The 24,958-nt window shown below is 42.8% G+C and overlaps 1 protein-coding gene and 1 long non-coding RNA gene across 2 annotated transcripts; both read left to right on the top strand.

The window, feature by feature from the left end:
- Nucleotides 1–2,014, top strand: LOC132087888 (uncharacterized). The gene is made up of 3 exons (XR_009420797.1): nucleotides 1–81; nucleotides 148–652; nucleotides 1,949–2,014. It is a non-coding gene; the product is annotated as an uncharacterized LOC132087888 (long non-coding RNA).
- A 31-nt stretch (nucleotides 2,015–2,045) lies between these two features.
- LOC130691019 (fibronectin type-III domain-containing protein 3A-like) lies at nucleotides 2,046–17,773 on the top strand. Its single transcript, XM_057513918.2, has 16 exons — nucleotides 2,046–3,663; nucleotides 8,993–9,375; nucleotides 10,944–11,160; nucleotides 11,565–11,747; nucleotides 11,872–12,032; nucleotides 12,158–12,366; nucleotides 12,521–13,118; nucleotides 13,304–13,727; nucleotides 13,850–14,022; nucleotides 14,117–14,473; nucleotides 14,554–14,813; nucleotides 14,911–15,114; nucleotides 15,210–15,376; nucleotides 15,464–15,597; nucleotides 15,663–15,863; nucleotides 16,031–17,773. Exons 1-16 carry the CDS (start codon nucleotides 2,082–2,084, stop codon nucleotides 16,148–16,150), a joined length of 5,373 nt encoding a protein of 1,790 aa, XP_057369901.1. The 5' UTR covers nucleotides 2,046–2,081; the 3' UTR covers nucleotides 16,151–17,773.
- The last annotated feature ends 7,185 nt before the right edge of the window (nucleotides 17,774–24,958 follow it).

Below are 24,958 nucleotides of genomic sequence, written 5' to 3'. Positions count from 1 at the left end.
CTACGCCCACTTGAGTTTTTTTTGTATTTTCCCCTCAAATTAGACTGTCATTCTGTGAGTCCCTACCCGTTTCTGCATCACGTCCACATAGAGAGAGAGAGAGGAGAGGAGAGAGAGAGAGAGAGAGAGAGAGAGAGAAAGAGAAAGAGAAAGAGAAAGAGAGAGAGAGAGAGAGAGAGAGAGAGAGAGAGAGAGAGAGAGAGACGAAGAGGTCTGAACTGTCAAAATCTCCTTTCTCTCTCAGGGCGTCGTGTTTGTTACACGCGCTGCAGTCTTCATTTCCCATCCTACACTCGACTAGAACGGCCCTGCCCTTGCTTCTGCGTTCTCTGTGTCCCCTTTGCGTGTAAGCGTGTGTGTGAGTGTGTAACGTGTGTATCTCTGCGTTCGTGTTCGTGAGAGAATTGCATGCACAACATCGGGCCTCGTTTCCTCCGTTCACTTCAGTATTTGTGCGTTCGTGGTCAAGACAACAAGTTCTGGCCGTAGGGAAAAACGGTCACCGATACACAGGCATCAGGTTCGTGTGTTGTGTGTGAGTGTGTTCTTTTGCTGGGGCTCCTCCATTGTTTGTGTATGTGTGTGTATGTGTTTGTTGCGTCTTATTTTTGGGCGTTAAAGAATTTTTTAAGCTGTCCCCCCTTTTCGTTTGGTGAGTTCTCGTTTATTCGAATTTAACTTTAAAATGGGAACCAGGCCTTTGACAGGGAAGGAAAAATTTTATTATGGCGGAGCAGGTGAAATGTCATTTCCTGGCAAGTGCATTGCCACTAGCTAGCTATTTCCCCTATGCACATGAATAATTCTTTTTTTTTTCCTTCAAAACTGTAATGGCATATTGCACACTAAGAGCACATGAAATGTGTGAGAATCAAGTTTTCGAACGTGACTTTTCTTGCTTTTTTGGCATTGCTTTTTACTTGATTTTTATTATTATTTTTTTCCCCTCTCTTTCTTCGTCTTCCCCGTTGGGTTTTTCCCCCCCTCAAATCTTAATTTCCCCCTCAAGAGAAATACAAAAGAGAGAGGAGTTTATGGAGACGGCCGTTTCTTGGGGCGTTTACGTTGCATTCAGGTTGCTAGGTCACTGGTCCTCAAGAAAAATACTTGAAGGCACTTTAATGCGAATTGCCTCGATCCACCCCATTCTATCCTCCTAAAGACGAACAATTTTAACCCTAAATGCTTCAAAAAAAAAAGACCCAGCAATTCTGCACGGCTTTTTAAAAAGAAATTGCAGTTCGTTTTCCTCGTATCCGTTTTGATAAAACAACGCCAACGAAACGTCACAAATGGCGGGGGCGTTTTTTTTTTTTCAATTCTTGTTTCTGTCAGTTTTTTTGCGTGTAATCCTTCAGTCGAACGTGGTGACTTCTTGTATGAATCTTCAAAAAGAGGAAAAGGTCAATGGGGAGTACGTTTAAATAGTCAATGTCGTTTCGCTAGTAGCTGTCCGTAGCGAGTTCTCATTCATAGGACAGATCCACTTCTTTATTTAGGTTTAACATTCAACAAAAATGCAAAAGAAAAACAACAATAATAATGTAACAAGTAAAAACTTTGTGACAGAGTTCTCTTTCATACGCTATGTGCGTGTATGCTTAGAATTCTGGGTGGGCGGTTTCGTGAAAAAGAAAAAAAAAAAACAACATAATTTCGATTCAACAAAAATGGATACCGGAACCGCTTATAGATTTCGTTCAATGTCTCCTAGCCTTGAGGGTTTCCGTTGGCATTGTTTGTTTGCAGACCTCCCCCACAAAAAAAGAAAAATATCGCAATCCCGTTACATAATACATTGGTCTGAACAAAAGATCAAAAGTCGATCGTATAAAAGCTGATGAGAGGGAAATATCAAATAATAAAATATCATAATACGTAGAATACCTCGTCCATGAATAATCAAATGTCTTATTGTTTTCTTTGGTATTTTTTTTTGTTGCCACAGCAACAAAAACTGCAGTTTTGGTTTGACAAATCAGACTGTTGTTTGGGTGAAAAAAAAAAGGCAAATAAACGACGAAGAAATGCGCTGAAAACGACGAAACAAAAGCAAAGAGACTGGTGAACGAGTTTCAGCGATGGCCCAAGTCAAGTCGGTCAATAGCGACGAAACAAGCCCAGCATCAAGCGACACAACTGTACATCGTAACCCAAAAATGCCTGTTGCCAGCATCCCGTTGTGCAGCGAAACGGACCACGAAGAAGCCAAAGAAAAGGATCAACTAGTTGACGAAGAAGAAGCGAGTGGCGGTGACGTTGTGGATTCTTGTCAGCATCGTGTGGCATCCGCATCTCTCATTCTACCACCACCCAGCATGGGAGAAGACAATTTAAGCGTTGCCAGTCCGGATTCTGGTCACGGAACGTCGGGTAGCCATACGGAATCGGACGTTCAATTGGAACACGAAGTCATGATGATGATGCAGCAGCAACAGCAGCAACAGATGGAAGTGACGGCCTCTAAAGTTCAGTTGGGGCACCATCATCATCAACAGCAGCAGCAGCAGCAGCAGCAGCCGTCAATGGCAGGGATGATGGGCGCCATTTTGGCCGAGCCCGGCATGCTGCCTTTGCCTCCTGTTGATTATTCCTGGATGAACGGACAGCAGCAACAAGTTCACCACCGTCAGCACTTACAGCCGCAGCAACACCACGGTCCGGTTGTGCACGCTCCGCGAGTCATGGAACCGGTGGCTATTAACACGGAAACGGGTTTTACGACGGTGCTAGTCGATGCTTCGGCAATGGCCGGCTATCCGCACCATCAAATGCCAACGGCTCAAGCCGCGCACAGTTGGCCGCAGCATCACCATCCGGTGGTAGGTGGACAACAGCACGGCTACGTTCATCCGCATCATCATCATGCACACCCGCATCATCACCACCACCATCACCACCACGTCATAGGAGGTTCGATAGGTCATCCGCATCATTTCCAGTCGCAACAGCAACCGCAACACCATCACCCACATCCGCCGCCTCATTTCTTACATCCGCATGCTTACCACGACCCTATGACGGCCGGTATGGCCGACTATGGGGGATACCTCGGCGGTGTAGGCGGCGGAGGGTACGATTCAGGATTGCTGGCTGCCCCACCATACGATCCCGCGTCTGGAGTCATTTTTGATCCGACGGCCCTTCATATGGGTGGAGGACCTGCTGGGGGAAATGGTCCCCCACCGACGCATTTAACAGCGTTTGGTGGCTCGGGAAAAGGTGGCGGCGGTGGTGGACCAGGCGGACGGAATCACCGGGCAGGACGAGGTTCGAGCGTGAGCCCCAAACGGCCTAATCATCGATCTGTTTCGCAGAACAACAGCGCCACGCAACAGAGACGTGCGTCCGGCCAAACGCATTCGTCTTCCGGTGGAGGTCGATACACTCCATCGCCGTCTTCTGGGCGTTCACGAGGATCGTCTCCGGGGGTCAGCACTGCAACAACGGCCGCCATCAACAACAATAACGTCAACAACAACAATCCGCCTGCAACCAGTGCAGCTAATTCCGGCAGTACACCTATGCTTATCCTTCACGGTGGATCATCATCCTCTTGCCCACCTCCACCATCGGCTCCCGGCCAACATGTGGTTCATTTGCATGTCAATCCGGGCGAAACGGTCAGCCTACAAATGGGCGGCCAAGTTCAAGTGATTCAAGGTACGTTTTTTTTTCCTTGTATTTTTTTTTTAAAGCCCATTTCTTTTTTTGTTTTTAAACTGGGGCGTCCCCTATCCCTCTGTTTGCCTGTGTCAAGTTGTTATCGTCTGCCAGACGCCGACAACAACATGTTTGTGTTTTGTGACGCACATGAAGGGTGACGGTAGTGGCGCTGTATTTCTTTTTTTTTTTTTTTGGAGAGAACGAGAGAGAGAGAGAGGAGAAAGTCCAACCCGCACGTCCATTCGCCCAGCTCTTCGTTGATTGCGAGGAATTGACAATTGGACAATACAAACGCGGCCGTGGGGACGAGGGCCGGTTGCCCACCCGTAGGCTATTTTTGGTCATGGCCCTTTTAACAATCCATTTCCCCCCTCCGTTGCTTTACTGCGGGGGCGGCAGTTGATGATGATGAAGACCGCCAAGAGTTAAGAAGCTTTTCTGTGTGCCCGTCACGGCTGGAAAACGCTCTCCATTATTCCGACTTGACTCAATTGGTCATTTTTGAGTTCCATTTCGTGCGACTGCGGAGCGTGTGCGGTGCTGGAGTCGATATCCGGTCAGTCAAATGAACTTGAACCTCCCATGCATTTCTGATGGCTGGAGGATGTAAACGAAAAAGCAAAAAAGAAATGGTGGGAAACGCAAACAAAAATTAAACACATCTCAAAGTCAGTCAAGCCAACAAGATGTGCACATGAGCCACTCCCTGTCCGCGTCTGGCCATCTTTCCGTCCATAAACAAATTTGGCCGTCCCATGTCTGGCTCTGGGGGTTTTTGTTTTCTTGGTGCGTGGAAAAACCCCCCTCTCATTCCAGAAGCGAAACACAAGTCGCCGTTTCATGGTTGAACTGTCAAGACTTTCAGACACAGCAGGCATTTCATTCTCTAGCTCTTTCACATATATCTTTAATATTTTTTTTTTGTGTGTGTGTGTGTGCTGGAGTTGAAGACGTCCATCATTGATAACCCCTAGTTAGTGGCCGTGTCGCAAGTTTGTTATTTCATCAGTCGACTGCTTGTTTAGTATGCCGGTCCCTTCTCTTTTTTTTTTCTTCTTTCTGTTATCGCGGCCTAGACGACCCGTCGGTCGTCTATCTAATTCACGATCTTGCGTTCCGTATATAGAACTCAATTTAATTAGGAGGAAAGTTTATTTTTCTTCTTCGTTTTGCTTGCGCGAAAAACGATTTGCTTCAGCACAGGAGAAAACTGGAGAGAGCAAAAACTGTTTTAGTTAAAAAAAAAAAAAAAGAAAAAAAAAGAGGGGGAGTAAAAAAAGAAACTAGGCAAAACGACATTCTTATATCTTAGACAGATGGTTCGTACTAGTGAAAGATGTCGTTCATGTACTGCATGGAGATAGCGCACTCGCCTTGTTGGTTTGGGGGCACTCCTTGGAAACTGTAGACAGTTCCTCTCTTCATTCCCCCCTATTTTTCTTGTGCCAGTGACGGCCGTTTATTTCCGTCTTTATTTTTTTTTTCTCTCACTATCTAACAGTTTCTTTTCTTCCGAACTCGAGAAAAAAGATTCGTTTTCAACAAAACACGAGACTTTTTGAACTTTCTGTACGCGATTCGATGCGTCTAGAAGGCAGTTCTCCGATAACCGTCTCGTTAATCTTGCACGATAACAAGTTGTCCAGCCCGGCAAAATGCGCACACAAAGAGTTTAATTCTTTTTTTTTTTTTTTTTTTTTTAAATCCAAACCACTACAAGACTCTCGTGTAATGAATGAATGATGTATTGTGCAATGATCAACCGAAAAAAAAAGAAAGAAAAGGGATCCAAATTGAATTGCAGGAGGAAAAGAGGATGGAGGGTGGTGGGATCCATACGATTTTCTTGGCAGCACTTGGATGTCTTCGCCAATCTATTGCTCAATGTGTGTCTGCTACTTGTCGGGTTTCGAACTGAAAACATAGACCGAATACCACGAAAATGTCAATGAAAAAGGAGGGAAGATGGAGAGAGGAGAGAAGCTGTCCTTGTCTGGCCAGTCTGTCGACGTGTTTCGTGTCAGTTGTCGACCTTAGAAGACGAGCGGGCAAAAAAAGAAACTAGATTCCCAGTCTCGTGCGTTTTCACTTTTGAGAGTAAACAGAGGAGCAATGATGAATGACGATGACCGTCTTTTTGATTTAGCAAAGTCTATGGCTACCCATGACGGGCGCATTTTGATCTGCTGTTGGCTGGCAAATCAGAAAAAGAAAAATTTCGATTTGCAAATGGTAAAAAGAAAACAGCGTCTTTCTGTTCGTCAGTGATTGGAGCAGTAGTGACGTCAATAACACGCAGTGGCCCCCCTCCCACCGCCCGTTCTCCCGGCCTGCCCGGGAACGGAAACGTGATTCTCGAAGAGGGTGGGCGAACGTGGCCAATAGGCGAGCGATGATGTGACTTTGCACATACGGCTGTAGGCAATCTACAAATTACAGTTACTTTCGTTTGCTACTAGAGAAAAGTATGAAAAGATTGAGCCGTGTACTATACGAGGTACGATGAAGATCGTAATCGTGCGCATGCAGACGGCCATACGCCGCCCATTCGTGTTAGCTTACCTGATCATTAGATAGCTATGGACACCCACCGTGCGGCAGGGATGGATGATAATGTTGACGAAGGTAATTTGCTAGAAGAAACTCGATACGGCATGGCAGTGAAATGAGACGAAACATCATCCTAATAACTCTACATCGACTGGGTACGGTACAAACTCAGCAACGCAAATAATCTCGCTTGTTTTGCCGCGGTGCTTTTTTAATTATTTTTTTTTTTCGTTCAAATCCGGTTCTTATCTATAAAAATGTGATACACATTCAATGACGCAAATGCCGGTCTTATTTAACAAATAAAAAAAATTGTAGGAAAAAAAAACGAATAAGGAACATCGACAGGTGCGTGTGGCTCCTAGGTGGGAGAGAAACAACAATTTTCCGGTCTGCCACGCATGCATACACACTTTCCACTTGGGGTATTCTGTTGTTGTTTTTTTTTTCGTCTCCTCCTCCTTATATGGAATTAGGCCAAACAAACAGGGAAAAAAAAAATATACACAACGTTGGCGTAACGAAAAATGCGCGCATGCAACAACTTGTGCGCACTCACCGAACTTGCGCGTAACGTGAGGAAAAATCCCGTTTTCTCTTGAAAAAAAAAAAAAAAAGAGAGACGTGCAAAAAAGATGGATTTCTTTACAAAATACTGCGATGACGATGACTTTTTTTTTTTCCTACGCAATGTTTATAGTAGAAATATGAGTGTGTTTTGTGTGTGCGTATATCCCGATGTCTGCAGTAAATCACGTGTTTGTTTTTTTCATATTACGCGCGTCGAAGAAGAGTCCTCGTCATGGCGTTGACATAAGACGTGGCAGTGACTTGCTTTTAGCTATTGAATTGGATTATATTAAAAAAAAGGGCGAGAATAGCTTGGAATCCAACTGCTTTCATCTAGATAAAGTAGTAGCCTCTTTTCCCCCAAAAATGTGTGATGTTAAATAATATTTAAGAAAAAGACGGTGAGGTAACTGAAGAGGGAAAGAAATTGTATACGTGCAGCTGTTGTTCGAACGGACTCCCGAAAAAAAAAAAGAGGGGGAAGGACGTTGTCGGACTGGATTGTGTGCAGGGGCAGAGGGCAAGACCTGCTGTACATAAGTAACAGTCCCTCCACTATTGATCTCTTTTTCGCTGGGAACTCCTCGTCCTCCTACCGCCCTCCGCCGACAATCTCGTTCTTTTTTTTCCTCCTCCCCCCTTAAAGAAGTAGTGACGTCAAAAGTACGACACTGTAGCACCATCAAGAGAAGGCCAGCGATGGTATATAGTTCTAGCCGTATTAGTTCTTTGCAGTCCCTGTAGAAATGGTTGTAATATTGGTGTCCGCTTGAGGCGGGCCGGCGTTGTTATTGCAGACGTAAAGCGTCCAGTCTGCGATGACGTGGACGTGCCTGACACTTGATCGATGAGCCAACTGATAGAGAAAGAAAGGGTATAACACGATGTAGTAAATAGTATCTATCCCTATTTATTTAAGATATTTTCATTGACGCCATATGGAGTTACCATTAACTTTTCCGACTCCCCTCGATGTGTCAGAGATGTGCGCCATTCTACAACCAGATGTCTGTTTCTCCCGGTTTTTTTTTTTTTATTTTCTGCTATGCATCAAAACAAAAAATGAGGAGCAGCGAAAATGGGGAGGAAAAAAGAACATGCTAATCTCTATTCCGGCTGGATTGCGAGAGAAAAAAAAAATATGGGTGTAGGAGGTGTAGGTGGTGACTGCGGTGGAGGTAGGAAGAAAGTCAAACGCGTTTGAAAAAGGAGAAGGTTGGCTATGGTGACAATTGAATGAATGATTAACGTTTCTTGGAAATATTTGACTGTCAGTGTCAGCAGTTTGACGTTAGTGTAGGCGCTCGACGGCGAAACGGAGAACTAGTGCGTATTCACTTGTGACCTTTCTCCTCTTCGTCCCTCGCTTCATGTTAGAAAATCGATTTGGCCGTAGGCCGTGCCCTTGTTTCCTAGCGTCCGCGCTGTATTTTCCAGTGATGAACTTTCATTTTACGAAGACGAGATTTGGTGAGGTATGATTGCGTTAAGCTACGCATACATCAAACTCTTACCTCCTCTCGTAAATTGCGTCGTAGTTTTTTTGGTTTTCATTTTTAAAAAAACGAAGTACAGAAAATACTTGGAGTTTCTCTTTCTGCCATTCTAAGATGAAGCGGACAAATGAAAAAGGACTCCGACAAAGACATGGAGATTTCAAAGGAAAAATAAAAAAAGAATTATTCAGATTCTTTTCCCTGTTTGAATAGAAGATCATTTGTCACTGCTACTCTCCAGTTCTCTCTAATCCCAATGCGACGAGTTTTTCTATTGCCACGGGTTTGATTTATTTATTTATTTATTTATTTATTTTTATTTTTATTTTTTTTTGCTTTCTTCAATCTGCGGGTAAATGTACGCACGCAGGACACAGACCAGATTAGAGGGGAACAATTTTTGGGGCATAGGAGAAAAAGACGAGCTGATATACGACATTCATCCATTTTCAGGTGAAAGACATCACCTTTTCCTTCTTCTTTTTTGTAAAGCCGATTCGTGTGCGAGCCTTATGGTGTAACGCTTATTTGATAGGAAGTTTCGAGCTGGATTTAACGTTCTTAATCGCGATTGTCCTCTAATTGAATTCTTTCTCTCGTATCTGTTTCTCGCCTTACAACATTATGGTGTAACTCCATGTTGACCTTTTTTTTTCTTTTAATATAACATCTAAACAAATTTTTTTTTATCGTTTGTGTTTTCTTTATAGGTCCGGCAACGGTGCGGATGGTGTCAACGGGATCACCTCCTGTGCCGCTGCCTGTCCAAGTGCCACCCGGCCACGTTCTTCAACAGATAGTCGATGAAAGAGGCACATTGCGTCATGTTATTTTATCACCAGCTCCTGCCGCCACGGCGGCGGCTGTTGCGGCCGCTGTTGCAGCCGCGGCGGCAGCTAACAAGCAGACGACGACGGCGGATGGGGCAACAACAACAACGACAACAACAACGTCGACAACAACGCCGACTGTTTTGGGAGCGGCAACTGCCGCACCGCTACAACCGCCACCGCCACAACAGACGAACAACTTGGGAGTTTTACCGCTCGCCACTCCGCCGCCGCCACATCCACCTCCGCCGCCCCCGCACTATGTAAGTATTGATTTTTTTTTTTCCGTCCTTTTCTTGTCCTCTCTCGATCCCTATCCGAGTGACGTCACTGCGATGTCATCGCCCACTCTTGTTTTTGTTTTGCTTTTTTTTTCTACTTGTTTTTCTTGAATGGTTCGTGCCATCCAATCGAAGCTCATCAAAGATTGACAGCCTGTAGAAAAGTATCTCTCGTGAAATGGCAGGGCGTCAAAGATACACGACGCAAATTGCCTCTTGATGACGTCAAATACGCCGATCAGATTAAAAGAAAAATGAGAGATTTCTTCCTTCCCTTGCACTTTTCAGCGGACTACATTTTAAACGGATTCAATTCATATTTAAGCATTTCTGGCTAAAATTGATTACGGCTAGTATCCCATGCGTTGCAGAGATGAATGAATAAAGTATCGACTTGTTTCCAATAATCGCAAGAAGTGGGGTGGAGGGGGTGGCGTGTGCACGAACTGGGGGGGGGGATTAAATTGCGAAGAGGAGGGCGGAGGAAATAATCGGAAAATGAAGGCAAAAAGAATCGAGTAACTCGTCTTCGTCTCGAAATAGATTGTTACGTGTTCACTTTACCGGGAAATCCCTAAAAAGCATCCCGTCGCTGTGAATTATTTATACATACCACGGGGAGACACAAGAAATAAAAGCGACTTGACGACGACGAGTAACGCACAATGTTTTCCCTTTACGCGTTTCAAAAAAAAAAAAAAGCAATATCTTCTTTATCGATAGAGAATAGATGTCATTTGATTTTTTATTGTTTGATTCTTTATTTATTTATTTATCTTATGCCGGAACGAGGCAGCCATCGCAACAGCTGAGATTTTTCTTTTTCTCCAGTTCTCGGTAAACAAAACGTCGTTACAAAGGGAAAAAAACCGGCTTTTTTTCCTTCTTGTGAGAGGTTAAAGCGAAGAGTTAAACAAACCCCCCCAAAAAACCGGTTTTGTTTTAATAGGGGTCCCCCCTTTTTTTTTTTTATTACTTTCAGTACAATATCCGCATTCTTTTGCTTTTATTTTTCTGGATTCTTTGGGAAAGATCACAATTATTTTTCCAGGAGTGACGATATTTCCTCTATCTCAATACTGCTGCGATGGCAACGGGGCGCGATTAAAGAGCTTTCGATTGCGCGTTGTCTAAAGGATACTATTTCGGCACAACGAGATATGAGAGAACGAAGAGAATTGCTGACGCGCTGGCGCTGTGCGCCATCTGTGCCGCGTGCACGAGCTGGCGCTAGCTGATTGGTCAGCCGTGCCACGTTTACCGCACACGCATACAGAATCGGTACTACAAAAAAAAAAAGGCCGATCTTATTTTATGTCTGGATCCATCAGTTTTAGTGTGTGTGTTCCTACACGTTTGTCACTTGCTACGCAGTTAACACCGCCTCCCCCACCCCGCCTCATCTACATAATCATGGATGAATTGGAGGTGTGAAAACTTAACGATCGGGAAAGGAGGGTAGACTTAAAGGGTTTACCCGCATATTTGTTCGTGTTGTTTTGCTGCGTGTGTTTCTGTTTCATCAAGCAAGTCTTTTGTTGTTTCTCAAGGGCACGACGCATGGACCTCCACCGACGACGACGACGCCACCCCTCTACTACGGATCGAATGGAACGGGCGGTGGAGGTGTTGGTTACGGTGGACCGCCCAGTCTGATTAACCACGGTGCTACACGACCGCCACATTCGCAACATCACCAGCAACATCATCACCACCATCCAGCAGCTCATGGTTACAACATGTCGTCGGCTACGAGTACCACCAAAGGTATCGACTTGCACAACTCTCTCTCTACTTCTCTGGGCGCCGCCATGATTGAGAATATTTCTGAGAAACGTTGCCACGTTGTCGAATGACGAGTTCGTTTTTAGAATTTTTATTTTTATTGTGGGGTTCGTTTTTCTCTTATCAAACGAAATCCACTGAGATTGTAAACAGATACAGCAGGAGGGGCCGATGTTCTTTTTTGGTATCTTTGATGCCTTCGCGTTGCCAGGTCGACGTTGATGTTATAATAACTATTTCATGGTTCTGTTTATGGGGTATGAAAAAAAAAAAAATGAGCGGAAGATTCCAGAAGGTGGCAATTTCATTGGCAATTTATTTATTTTTTTTTTTTTATGTTGGCTTATTTTCTTTAAATCTTTATTATAATGATTTTTTGCCGACAGGTCCTTCTCCATCTCCGCCTTCGCCGGTGAATTACCAAAATGAACGGCTCCAGAGACAATCAGCCAAACTTCGCAAAAAATTGGAAAGTAGGTCGAGCAAAACGGGGAGCGGAGTGACAATGGCCGTCCTTAATCCGGCCACACCATCCGCAATGGAAACGCCACCCACTTCTCCAAAGAAAGGTCAGCCCAGTGTTTCATTCTTTTCGGATTGACGCCGCAATTAAGCGCAAACTAATTTGATTGCTTTGTTACGCGTTTCGTTTTTAAATGCAACGTAACATTTCCACGGAAAAAATATTTGCAGATAACAACAACATTCGAAAGCTGAAAGACCGCAATCAAAATGGAATGCCGGAAATGAGTTTGCCTTCAGGTGGCCAAGACCAGCATCACCAAGCGGAGGTAGATAAAAAAACCCATCAAGAAGCGTTGGCGGAACGAATAACCGAACTTGGAGCGCCTCAGGTCTGTTACAAGAAGTTAACTCAACTATTGATTTAAAAAAATAAATAAATAAAAACTGAGAAATTCTTGGGGATTTTGTAATTATTATTTTCACCGTTTTGCTTTTTTTTTTATTTCATGTGTAGGTGGGCGATATCGATTCGACATCGGCCACCATTAGCTGGAAACCCGTTGAGCCTGTGATAGTCGAATCGATTACGGCCGTGGAACTGGCCAGAAATTCGGCGGTGTTAGATGTATTGTACGAGGCCGTGATTGGACAGAAGACGAGCGCCAGCAAATCGTCCAGCTCTCAAGAGAAGTGCAGTTACCGTGGCAAAGAATGTCATTTCAGGTAGTTACGGTTGGCTTGTCACAGACACGCCACGAATAGCTTTTCTTTGCGTATTATTACCGTCGTTTGCTTTTGTCTTGTCTTCGTGTTTTATCGAATAATAACAAAGTTGACAACATTTTCACGTTACCCCAAAACGAAATAATGACATCAGGTTGATGGATCTGCAACCGGGCACGGATTATTGGATCCGCGTGAGTGCCTTAGTAAATCAGATAAAGGTCAAAGATGCTCCGGTCGTTGACTTTCGCACGGATGCCTGTCCGCCCGACACGCCGCTCCCGCCGAAACTGCAGAACCGGACGAGGAACAGTTTGCTGCTGCGCTGGTCCTCGCCGCCGGACAACGGCTCGCCCGTCATCCACTACATTCTCGAGTGCGACGACGGCAACGACCAGTACAGCGAAGCTTATCGCGGCCGCAACAAGCAGTTCGCCATTAGCAAACTGCAATCGTCCACCTGCTATGCAATTCGGCTGGCCGCTTGCAACGAAATCGGAACCAGCGGATGGAGTCAAGTCCTCAAAGCCACGACGATGGGCGCACCGCCTCCACCGCCTCCGCCGCCCACTTTACGCTCTGCGACGGCCAAGCAGATCATTTTGACTTGGACTCCATCCACGGCCGATATGTTGTACACGCTCCAGATGGCCGATCCCGATTCGGGTCACGGTTTCCTCAACGTCTACCACGGCCTCGACAACGAATACGCCTGCACCGGCCTCACTCGCAGCACTTCTTACCGATTCAGAGTAAGTCACGTGGGACGTGTCAAGTTTTGAAAGTTGGGTGAACGGCTCTACTCCGATTGATCCAATCAAATGGGTGATGGATTGAATTAGCAGTTTGAGTGCAAATGGCTGAGTTGTTCGCCATGGCCTTTTGACATTTTCCTCCCCCGTGTTAAACGAATTGCGTTGTTGATCTTGTTATACAGTTGCAAGCCCAAAATGACGACGGCCTGTCGAGATGGTCGGATGAGACGAGCATGTCCACGACGGCAGACCGGCCAGCGGCTCCCGCTCGGCCCAGCGTCAAGGGACGCATCCAGGCGCACAGTTTCCGCGTTCGTTGGGACCCGCCATTGGACACGGGTGGCGCGCCCGTTAAACAATACTCCCTGGAAATAGATTCTGGCGCAGGCTTTTCACCCGTCTGGAACGGGGCCGAAACAGAATTCACCTGCGATAAACTGACCCCTGGCACCACTTACCGCGTCCGGATCTCTTGTTTTAACGGTCAAGAGCACAGCGACGCCTCGGAGACGTTAATCGTCACGACGGAGCCCGTTTGTCCCGGAGCCCCGGCCGTTCCACATTTAGTGGGCAAAGTGCGATCTACCAGTTTGCAACTAGGATGGGGTAAATAATAATAACAACAACAACAACAACAACAACAATGAAAATTGTTTGTGAATGGCTCTTGTGGTTGCATTTTGCTGACGGCATTTCAATTGAATTCTGAATTCTTTTTCAAATAATAGCAAAGCCGGAATACGATGGCGGATCGCTGGTAACCCAGTACGAAGTAAACATGATCAACCCGGATAACAGTACCAGAATCGTCTTCTCCGGCTATGAGACCGAATGCCTCGTTGCGTCTCTTCTTCCTGGAAGGTGCTACGCGTTTCAAGTGCGGGCCAGCAATCGTATCGGAGTACGTTCCATTTTTCCTGCTATTTTCCGCTCATAAATTCAAAGAAAAGGTCTATTATTATGACGAATATGATTTATGTCTTGTTCGCGTTTAGTTCGGTCCATGGTCCGAGTCATTTGAGATCAAGAGCGGTCCAGGTGTTCCCAGTGCTCCGGTTCAGCCGTTGGTAACCAATCGATCGGCGCATTCGGTGTCGCTCGTCTGGAACGAGCCTGACAACAATGGCTCTGCTGTCCATGAATATCGTTTGGAAATGGCACCTCATCCACGTGTCACCAAGAGCCCTAGCGTCTGTTCATTGAACGACTCTGGGGAGGTGCAAACGAACGGCCATGCAGAAGAATCGGTTGATGTAGATCAACTCATTTTCACGCCCTATCACAGTGGGCCAGCAAAGCAGCTCGAAGCCAAAGGATTACACCCATGGACCACTTACCATTTCCGTGTTCAAGTATTTTTACATAACTTTTTTTTGTTTATTTTTTAGTTACGCATTTTCACATTCGCGATGTTGTTCTTTTTCTCTTGTAGGCCGTTAATGCCATCGGCGTCAGCGTGTTCTCTCCAGTTTCTTCAGTGACTACACTGGCATCATCTCCGGCATCCGTTTCGGGTTTACGATGCACTTCCGTCACGGCGACCAGTCTCAGCCTTTCGTGGAACGCTCCTCATTGCAACGGCTCGTCCATCACGCACTACAACGTGGAAATCGGTGATAGGGGAACGTTCCCCACCAACGATGCCTCAACTACCTTTGACGCCAATTCTCTGACTCCCGATACCACCTACAGGTCGGTTTCGTTCAATATATGACTGCTCGATCTCTCTCTCTCTCGCTCTAAACTTTAAATATTATTCCCCTACTTTTGTGCAATGTGCCATTTACAGAGTTCGCGTTCAAGCAGCTAACGCTATCGGCGTCGGTCCTTACTCGACAGCTTTCAAGTTCAGTACTCGACCTTTACCACCCGACGCACCACGGCTCGAGTGCGTTCAAGCCAATCATAACAGCCTGAAACTGCGCTGGGCCGATGGCAAAAACCTTGATTTCATCCACTACTCTGTGGAAATGCAAGAAGACAGCAGCGACAAGTACGGCAAGATTTCCCATGCGTCAATTTGATTTCATGAACCACTCGAAAGAAATATTCATGGCAGTTCACAACTTTTCTTTTTTTTTTAATTAGGTACTATCTAGTTTATGAAGGCACGAGTCATAGCTACCGAGTACCGAAACTCAAAGAATCGACCTCTTACACGTTCCGGATATGCGCTCGCAACGAAGTGGGTGAGGGACCTTATTCCGAAGACATCGTATTCACGACGACCAGAGCCCCACCGCCCACTCTGAAAAGTAAACTTTTATTGAATTATAAGCGCCCCAGCATCTTTATCGATACACGGCATTGACGTATTCGTGTGTCTCTATTGATGTTCACAGAACCGGAAGTTTTGGACCTGACGGAAACTAGCTGCCGTATCGTTTGGTCAGCCTATCGATTACCTGTATCCAGCGACAGCATCATCTATCTCGTAGAGGTGATACGGACCAGAGAATCACCGGAACCTATAGTGGTACTTTCGTGTTGGTATAGTTTGATTGTCACGCTTTGTAATCCTTTAAATGAACGATGACGCAGACGAGACGGTGCTCGGAAAGCGAAATGGCCGTGGACGGATTAGAATCGCGCACCGAATACGCTGTCAGGGTTTGTCCAATCCGTTTGTGCCAAGATGGTGAGATTCCAGGAGCTTATTCACCTCTGAAAACATTTTGCACTCCATCAAGTCAAGCCGAGCAGCAGTCGACGATCGATTCGCAGCAGAATTCTTCCAGTCAGGTAAAAGAAAACAGTAATTGGAGAAAAAATGTTATGTTTGAAAAATAGCGCCCTGTGTGGTGAGTTCACGGTAGCTTTTGCCTGTATCCTAATCTGATTTTTCTTATCGATTTTTCTTCGTCGTTCGTTCACATTTTCTTCGTCTTGTTTTCTTTTCACGCTTCTAGATGGCGAGCAAGATGCCGAAACGACTGACAGATCAGCACGTTGTTCTCATCATTATCGCCGCGTTCATCGTCATTGCCATTATGATCGCTGTTGTGATGGATCACCTTGGTGTTAAGTGAAGAAAAATGAGCAGCAAACATATTGGTTGAGAGTGCGTGATTGTGTGATAGCGAAAGAGGAAAAAAAAAACTGGATAAAGTAACGAAAACTACAAAGATTGATGGATGCCCACACCCATTGGCTTCTTTCTATCAGTTCGAGCCAGGCTCTAACGACACAACATTTTCAGATGACTAAAGCGCACATTACATCCACCGCTTCCCTTCGATCCGGCATTGTTTAATTCCATATCAATTTTTCTATTATATAGTCTATGATATTCCTAATCTACCCCACTACACTACGATTATTATAATTATTACCGATGAATTTGCTACTCCAAGGTATTTTTTTGTTTTTCAGAAAAGAGTGAAACGATGGCCACCTCTAACATTTAAAGCAAAAGAGACTTATCCAATTGCGTGTATCGACGTATCTCTGTTGATATTTTCTTGCAAATCTTTCCTCCGTCTCCTCCACCCATGGCCCATTATCTCTGGACAAGTTGTTTCCCGGATTTTTGTCACTTGCTATTGGCCACATTCCTCATCGACAAGGGCATGATTTATATACTATGGTTACGATTTTTTCAGTTTTCGTTTGGATTAGGATTTTTCTTTCACAAATATTCTACAATTCTTATTTTTTTTCTTATCATTTTCCTCTTTCGGGTGTGCGCTATGAAGAGAATTATTCCACTTATTTTTGTTTCGTTTTCTTTTTTTTTTTTTTGGTTTTCCTTTTCGTCCGTGAAATTTACCGTCGATTGATTCGTGTTTATGTTTAGTCCTTCCAATCGAGTACTTTAGTCGGCAAACGTTCTCTCTGTTATCTGTCCTTTGATTCGTTCCCTCTTTCCAAGTTACCCATGGCATTCGCAAAGAAAGAAATTGTAATAATAACGAAAACCAAAACAGAAAATCACGCGAGAAGTCAAACATTTCCCATAGACATGATGGAAAAAAATCGAACGACATTTGTTGTGCCAATCTTTTTTTTTTGTTTTGTTTTGTTTTCCCTCATTTTGTTCTTAGCCACTCCTTCGCTCTCTCACTCCACATATCTCTACTTTTTCCTGTGTCTACTGGATTCGATGGATGCAAACGTAAACCTTTGGCTCTCCTCCTTCAAAAAACAATCAACCACGTTATGCTTTGGTTTAAAATCCTACACACATGTCTAAAAACAAAAAAAAACAAAAAAAACGCATATTTTCCAGGGTGTTCATATACGGATTCCACAATTTATCTCTATCCATTTATATATATATATATATACATATATATATTATTATTATATACAGTTATATCGATGATCCATAAAGAAAAACGGCAAAAAATCAACCAACCAAAAAAAGGAAAAAGGAACATTGCTTGGCCACATGTTATAGATAAGAAGTTGTTTCTCTATTTTTATATAGCCCCAATCAGGAGAAAAGAATATCCGCGGTTTACCAAGGAGACATTGCAAGAAAAAAGATACAAAGTAAAAATCCATCAACCTTTTTGATGTATTCTGGATGTGTTCTGGTATGAAGAAGAAAAAGAAAAAAATAATGTGTCATTTGAGCTTTATGTGTGCTGCTGGATGTAATCAAGTTTATTAAACGCGGAAACGGAAAAAACAAAAAAATATCTTGTGCACTTGTAACAATAGATGGGGGACCGAACGCGAGTAAAAGTTTTTATAAAAATCTAGATATAGTAAAATTACAAAATTTAACTCTGTATTCAAATGGTAATGACAACGGATAACCAGTTTAAAAACAAGCGCGCCAGTACGCCCCGGCGCAGTACCGTGGGAATTTTGCCTCAAAAATCTGCAAAAACTTGCACTCATTGGAATTGGTTAAATACTACAGCATATACTCATAATTGAATGCTGATTCCGATAAAATTGTTTTGTTTTTCATTAAGTTAACGGTTTTTAAAATACACCGAATTTTCTTGCTACATCGCTAACGCTGTAGCGTACTGGCGCGCTGGTGCGAACCAGCGCCAATACCGTGGGAATTTTCCCTCAAAAATCTGTAAAATTTAACACTCATTGGAATTTCTTGAAAATCGCAGAATATACTCAAAATTTAATGGTGATTCCGGGAAAATTGTTCTTTTTTTCATTTAGGTAACCGTTTTTGAAGTACACCGAATATTCTGCTGCATAGCGCTAGCGCTATAGCGTACTGGCGCGTTAGCATAGTGTCAAATATTCGGTTTATTTAAAAAACATTGGGTATTTAAAAAACAAGTGATTTAATGAAAAAAATAGCAATTTTATTGAAATCTGCATTCAATTGTAAGTATACCCTGTGATATTCAACCGATTCCAATGAGTGTCAGTTTTTGCAGAAAAAATTTTAAGCCCGACTAAATAAGCCCGAGTAAATAAGCCCGACTTTTCTTAATTTTTCGTTTTTTAAGTTTAATTAAAAAACCCTAAGGCCCATTGGAAAATAAATTTGATTTCCACGATAAGCATTCAATTCTGAATCTAAATCCTGTATTTTGGGCGAAATTTAAAATTTTGCCAAAAATGATTCAGAAAAAGCCACCGGTTTCTTGTCAAGTTAGCTGTTTTTTAATTACGCTGAATGTGCGTGCAAAAAATAAGAAGTCGGGCTTATTTAGTCGGGCTTATTTAATCGGGCTCAAAATTGTTTTCTGCAAAAACCGGCAATCATCGGAATTGGTTGAATATCACAGGACATATTCAAAACTGAATGCTGATTCTGGTAAAATTTTTTTTTTTTTTACTAGGCTAACCGTTTTTTAAATACATCGAAGATTTGTGCTGCATCGCGTTAGTGGTCTCGCGTATTGGCGCGGTATTCTTTAAACTGGTTTTTAACGGTTAGTTCAAGACTTAAATACTTCGTCAAAGCAAAATCGTCCATCGTCATCGCCGTTTTAGTACGAGCTTAAGTTTTACAAATTTTACTAGATCTATACGCGAAAAAAAACGAAAAAAAGTTGGGCGGGAACAGTAGGCCTACTTTGTTTTCTTTTATTTTTAAATCAGCTGGTTTAACCAAAAAACCAATACCTTAATAGAAATTAGCGTTCAAGTATAGAGTAGATCATTGTTGGGTATATTAATCATCAAGGCAAAATCTCTATTGGAAATTTGTATAGGAGTGGTTCTCAAGTGAACCCCTTTACTTGCAGTTGGAACAACCAATCAGGTTTTGCATAATACCCCTGAAACACATTGACCGATTATCTACAACGTTTACATCTCAGGACAAAAATGGCTGTACATTTAGCGCAAAAACAAAATTTAAGCGACTTGCAAAGTTAAAAGGCCTACTTGTTTTTATTTTTTTCCCGTCAAAAACCCAACCGCAGTGAAATCAATACAATACCCTCAAAAAGTCTGTGAAACTTTAACATCGTGGTAGACCTGCTGGCAGGCAGGATGTCAATTTATCAAATTTTCTGGCTCTTGTGGGGAACCCCATGTAAGTTGACAGGGATCAAGAAAAAGGAAAACTGCATAACAACTGCGTCGTAGAAGACAAAAAAAAAGAAGAAAATCAATAAATGAAGACTTGCTGTAGGGATTTACAAATTGGTATTTGAATGATTCCAGTTTGAAAACTAGACTATGTCTCCAGCCGAAGTTTCGATGAAAGACGGAAAATAATGCATATAGGCAATTTGTGCACTGATGCATAGTTTAAGAAACGAAACTACTCGTTCCATTTTTATTTTGTTTTTTGAGTGCTTGAAACTTAACTTTTCGTTTAATTACTTTTAGCTTTGTTTTTATTGTTCTATTCCTCGAAAACTGCAAAAAGCGTACACCATGTTCTTATCTGAATAGCGCGTGTACGTACGATAATTAAATGGATTTTAAAAAGTTGTAAACACCTTGATTTATCCACATCGTTTTGTCACAGGATGACGAAGAATTCAAGAAACTCTTATTTCGTGAACTTCTTAAGGTGCTTATTGTGTAGATGTCTCACGTAAACTGTATACCGTTCAACAAAACGAACGCAAAGTCGAGTTCATCTTGGGGCGGCTGGACATTACGTCGTGTTTCAGAAAGAGATGAAAGCAAACTACCCAAAGAAGGATTTTTATATGTTGTCTAAACACCAATCACGAAAGTGCGTGTCTATCTTGTATGGACTGGACTACCGGTTGTAGCTCTACTACAAGACGGTTTAAAGTTCACAGTATTCAAACGAAAAAACGTTTACGCAATATTCTGAATAGCCAAAGATCAAGAAAGAAAATCTTCCAGCATCCTCCACTTCATTGGCTCTTCCCTTTCTGTAGAAGTTATCAAAGGGTTGATTTCTCGTTTCAACGTTACTACAAAGTAAAACTATTTTCAAAAAATTCAGAAGAAAATGAAATCATTGGAAACTAAAACTACCAGAACCGCTAAACAGAACCCGAATCTGAGATTTTATTTTCAATTTATGCACAACGGCTTAAAATTTTTTTGTAATTAATGCGGAGTTTTTCATGCTATGTTACATAATAATAGATAGACTTGTAATAGTTGCACAGCCATCCCTATAGCGATCAGTCCAACCATGATGGCCGGTATCAAGCGACCAATAGGTCTGTTTGTCCCCATCGATCTGAATTATTACGATGTGGGCAATGCGCCATTAGTCCTTTAGCGACTGACAATAGTTACGCCTGCCTTGAGGTTACATATTTTGGGATTCGTTGTTGGGTCGATTTTTATCAAATAGCGTCGCAATGTTTGACGAAGGACGTGCAGTTATAGGGTATGTGTTGAGAAAAGTGAAGTAAAAAAAAAAATAGGGACGATTGCGTGATGCGTAATGGATTACTTAGTTAGTATGCATTACGTAGAAACAACAGATTTCCATATCCAGTAAATATACCATATACAAGTAACATTGTGATGTCATCTGCTTGCCATAAAATATGGTAATGCACGTGTATTTTTTTACAACCCTATGCGCAAAAAGCTTGTTGTGATGTACATCTGATTCATATGCAGCAAAACCTTTGGGTTAATCAGGATAATATAGACGATATAAGTTATGACTTGCGAACCTCTATATCTATCAATACTGATGATACTTCACACGTGCATGACAGATTGGTGGGATTTTTTCTTTCCAAGATATGCACGACATGTCATTCAAGTCCCTAACATACATACTGCGCACATGAAACGTCCTGGGTATATAGAACATAGGGAACTGAGACGGATACGGATTCGCCTGACTATATATCAAACAAATGCCAACCTTGTTATTATTATTGATGTAGCGCAAACCAAAAACAGCTCTAACCTCTTTAGAGTTTATTGAGTGTGGGCGAAGCTTGATCTCCAACATACAAAGCCGTATTAATAGCTGCCAAAAATGGCCAGGAGACGAGAATCAAATATTGATTAACTGATCACTAAACCCGTGACAGGTAAATGGGTCTTCGTAGATTGGTTTAGGTCACACACAGCGAATAGCTTAGCAAGAATGGAAAGATTAGTGTTTTCACTCCAAGGTTTTTTTGTTGTGCGTCACTACGCGACATGCTTTTGAGCGAAATGATTGTGTTTAATAATAAAAGGTCCGGTTTGGCAAGTTTTTCCCCCTGTGGATCATTATGAAGCCAAGACAAAAGTCAACTCTAGGATAAAGAAATCAAAAAGGTTTCGTGTCCATAAGCTTTATAGAGACGGCTTAAATCGGAACTATGTGTTGGCTAGCTGCAGCCGGACGACGCCTCATTATGTTTTTAACCTTACTCTAATGGATTCGCTGAAATCGGTTTTATTAGTATCCATTGAATTGGCGGGAGTTCCGCATTTATTTTTGGTCGGTTCGGGGAAGCAGGAAGGGGGGGGGGGTAAATCCCCGATTCCTAACATCAAACGGATTGAGATAGAATGACGTGGATGCGGCACAAGCAGCCAAACATAGGGATAGTTCGTTGTTACGTATGTGAGGCATCATCGGCCATGGATACGACAAGAAATAACTGCGACAGAGATCCACAATCTCGTACGTAATACAGATCCTGCCTACAGTGTACATCCGTTTTGTCTTCCTCTTTTGCTTCTTGTGTTCTCTACATCGTCATCATTCTTTTTTCTGAGTATCACGACTCCCTGATAGCGTACAGGTTCACAATCCGGTGAACCGCGTGATTCCTGTCCCATTCCTGCGTTCGATCTTTCTCTCCCTTTTTTTGTGTGTTATCTCATGCTGAGTGACGGACGTGTATTGAACGCGAGCCAATTCGCATCTATACTAGTAGTTGATGTTTCTGGTGTTCCCAGTTGTATATAGTCCTGCTATTCTGTTCCAGTTCAGCAAATGCTTTCATAGCAGAAAGTGATCATTGCTTTCCATTACTAATTGTTCTTTCGGTAATGTTTCCTCTTTCGGAACTATTAGAGTGATCTCCGACGGGAGAATCAACAACGTCATTACAGCCTGGAAAAAGTAACTAATAAATTTTGCGGATTTTGTCCAAAGCTACTGATGATCATTATTTTGCCTTTGCAATGTTACTTGGTTCTCATCCGGCAAATCGATGCTTACTTTCGTTCCTCTCCCTTCCCTTTTTTAACTATCTAGCAATGAATGGGTGTGAAGGATTCCCCCCTCCTTTTTTTAGCTAAAAGCTAAGCTTATTTTTTTTTTGTTTGTTTGCCATTTTTTCGCTTGGCATCGATTTCCACTTATGGAACTTTTTCCTCAGCGTTATGTATTTTATTTCGTTTGCGTCCGCGTGTGTGCAGTAGATTCACTTTGTTTTAGTCATGGTACATACACGTCCAACCTACCAGAGTTTACTTCCATGAACGACAAGTCAACACAATGCCAAAACATTGAAGGAAAAAGGATTGAGCAAATAATCAACCGAATATGCCGGGTAAAGTTCTCGTTGCTTGATTTATTGAAAATGTTTTTTTTTTTTTAGATTGTCGCATTCTTATATGTTGGTTTATTTTTATTTTTTTCTCCCCAGCATCCCAATGTATAGGATAGGTTTTCTTTTTTCTTGTGCGCGAATCAATAACGTAGCAGGAGCTTGAACAGGACCAACTTGGGCTCCCTGTTTCGTCTGTCTCTTTTCTGTTTGATTTGCTCCAACAATAGGGTATAATCTTAGTACGCTGTTTGGGTGCGGAATACCATCAGCGTGCTGGCGGTCCAAAATCAGATTCGTCGCCGTCTATCCAATCATAGTGAATGGTTCGTTTAAGCGCATGATTGTCTTATTTCCTCTAGTGTCCATCAGCCCAAAACTATTAAATGAATAACAAAAAAATGTTTTTTATTTCCCTCAGTTTGCTTTTCGTTTCGCTTGACGTGGTATGGCTAGTACTATTGCAATGTCCACGAAGAACTATCGTTACAATCGACGAAGTTGTCTAGTTGATACACATGGAGTAATATCTCCCAATTGTTACATCAAACGATAATAAAAGTGCAACAATCTGATAAAAACAATAACCAAGTGTCATCGTGACGTCTCCGTATGATCCAGTGATAAGAAGACTGAAAAAAATGAAAAAGAATTCCGTTATTGCTGTCAAGCCATTACAGAGGCAAAGTAAATTAACGTGATGTTCATCAAGAAGTATAGCAAAAGATTGGACAGAATCAAGTGCAGAAGGCATCTTGACCTCGCCCCAAATTTTTTTGTTACCCATTGAAGGTTTGAAGACGTCAGTAGCAAAGAACCTTTCTACTAGCGGCTGATTGCTGAGTTCTTCTTATCTTATTTCGGTCTTATTCACTGTAGAGCATTCGACTTCTTCTTTTTGCCAGTAGCACTTGGTAGTGACTTTCTTCTTGATTCAGAACGAAGGCGACGACGTCCTTCGGTCTCGTCTATACCGAATCCCCGGGCAACTAATGAATTGCAAACCGAGAAGATGAGAGCCTTTCCGCAGCAACCAGCAGAAAAAAAAACTCAACCAGAAAATGAAAAAGAAAAGAGAGAATGAGATGAAAGAAACTGAAGAGCGCGAGCATCTACTTAACTTGGTATAATTGCAAGTGTCCCAGGCACGCACTGGGCGACAACGCTGCCACGAAACGAACGAAATGGGATAAAAAGAAAAAAGAAGTAGAAAGCAATCCGACTTGAACGGGAAGGCGACTGTATAGAACCCTATAAACTAGTAGGCCGGAAAGCGGGAGGCATATTATCAGGGAGTAGTAAAATTACACGAGTTACGATGCGATGCTTTTACTGATCTTTGTTGTGTGTTCTACAGCTTAAACGTGAATGCGAAAGGCAATAACAATTTTTTTTTCCGTTTTGCTTCGTTGTTTTTTACCATTGTCGATAGTGGCATCATCAACTAGGACTCCACTGGGGCAACATGGCAGTCCAATATACTCTCCCTTCTTTCTCGCATCATCATAGATGCAAATAAGTAGCGAACTGATCAAGTTTGCAATGATGTGACCAAAGCCCAACGTCTGCTATGCCGACCTCTCTTTTTCCTTACATGAGTAAATAAAGAACACTGAGGATAACGAAGAAGAGTGGATTTGTAAAAAAAAAAAAAAAGAAGAATACCATAACGATTTCGTCTGGAAATGACCCTTTCGATTGTTGCTGGACGATGGAGAAAAGAATCGAAATGCGCGTCAACAGGGATATAAGAAGAAAAACGAAAACGCTGATACTATCGGTCAGCTGGTACGAACAGCAACGCTATCTCTACTCCTCTGCTGGCTTGTCCTCGCCGTCGTCTGTACACAACAGTATAGAGCCTTAACTACCGCGCTGCTGCGCAAGGTCGGCGTACGTCGGGGCTCCTGTTATATACGATGAAGGCAGCCAATGCACCAGTGTGTATGTATCCACTGG

The sequence above is a fragment of the Daphnia carinata genome, chromosome 1 (genome assembly GCF_022539665.2).
Source record: "Daphnia carinata strain CSIRO-1 chromosome 1, CSIRO_AGI_Dcar_HiC_V3, whole genome shotgun sequence".
Classification (NCBI taxonomy): Eukaryota; Metazoa; Arthropoda; class Branchiopoda; order Diplostraca; family Daphniidae; genus Daphnia; species Daphnia carinata.
This window is presented reverse-complemented; position numbering and strand designations above follow the sequence as displayed.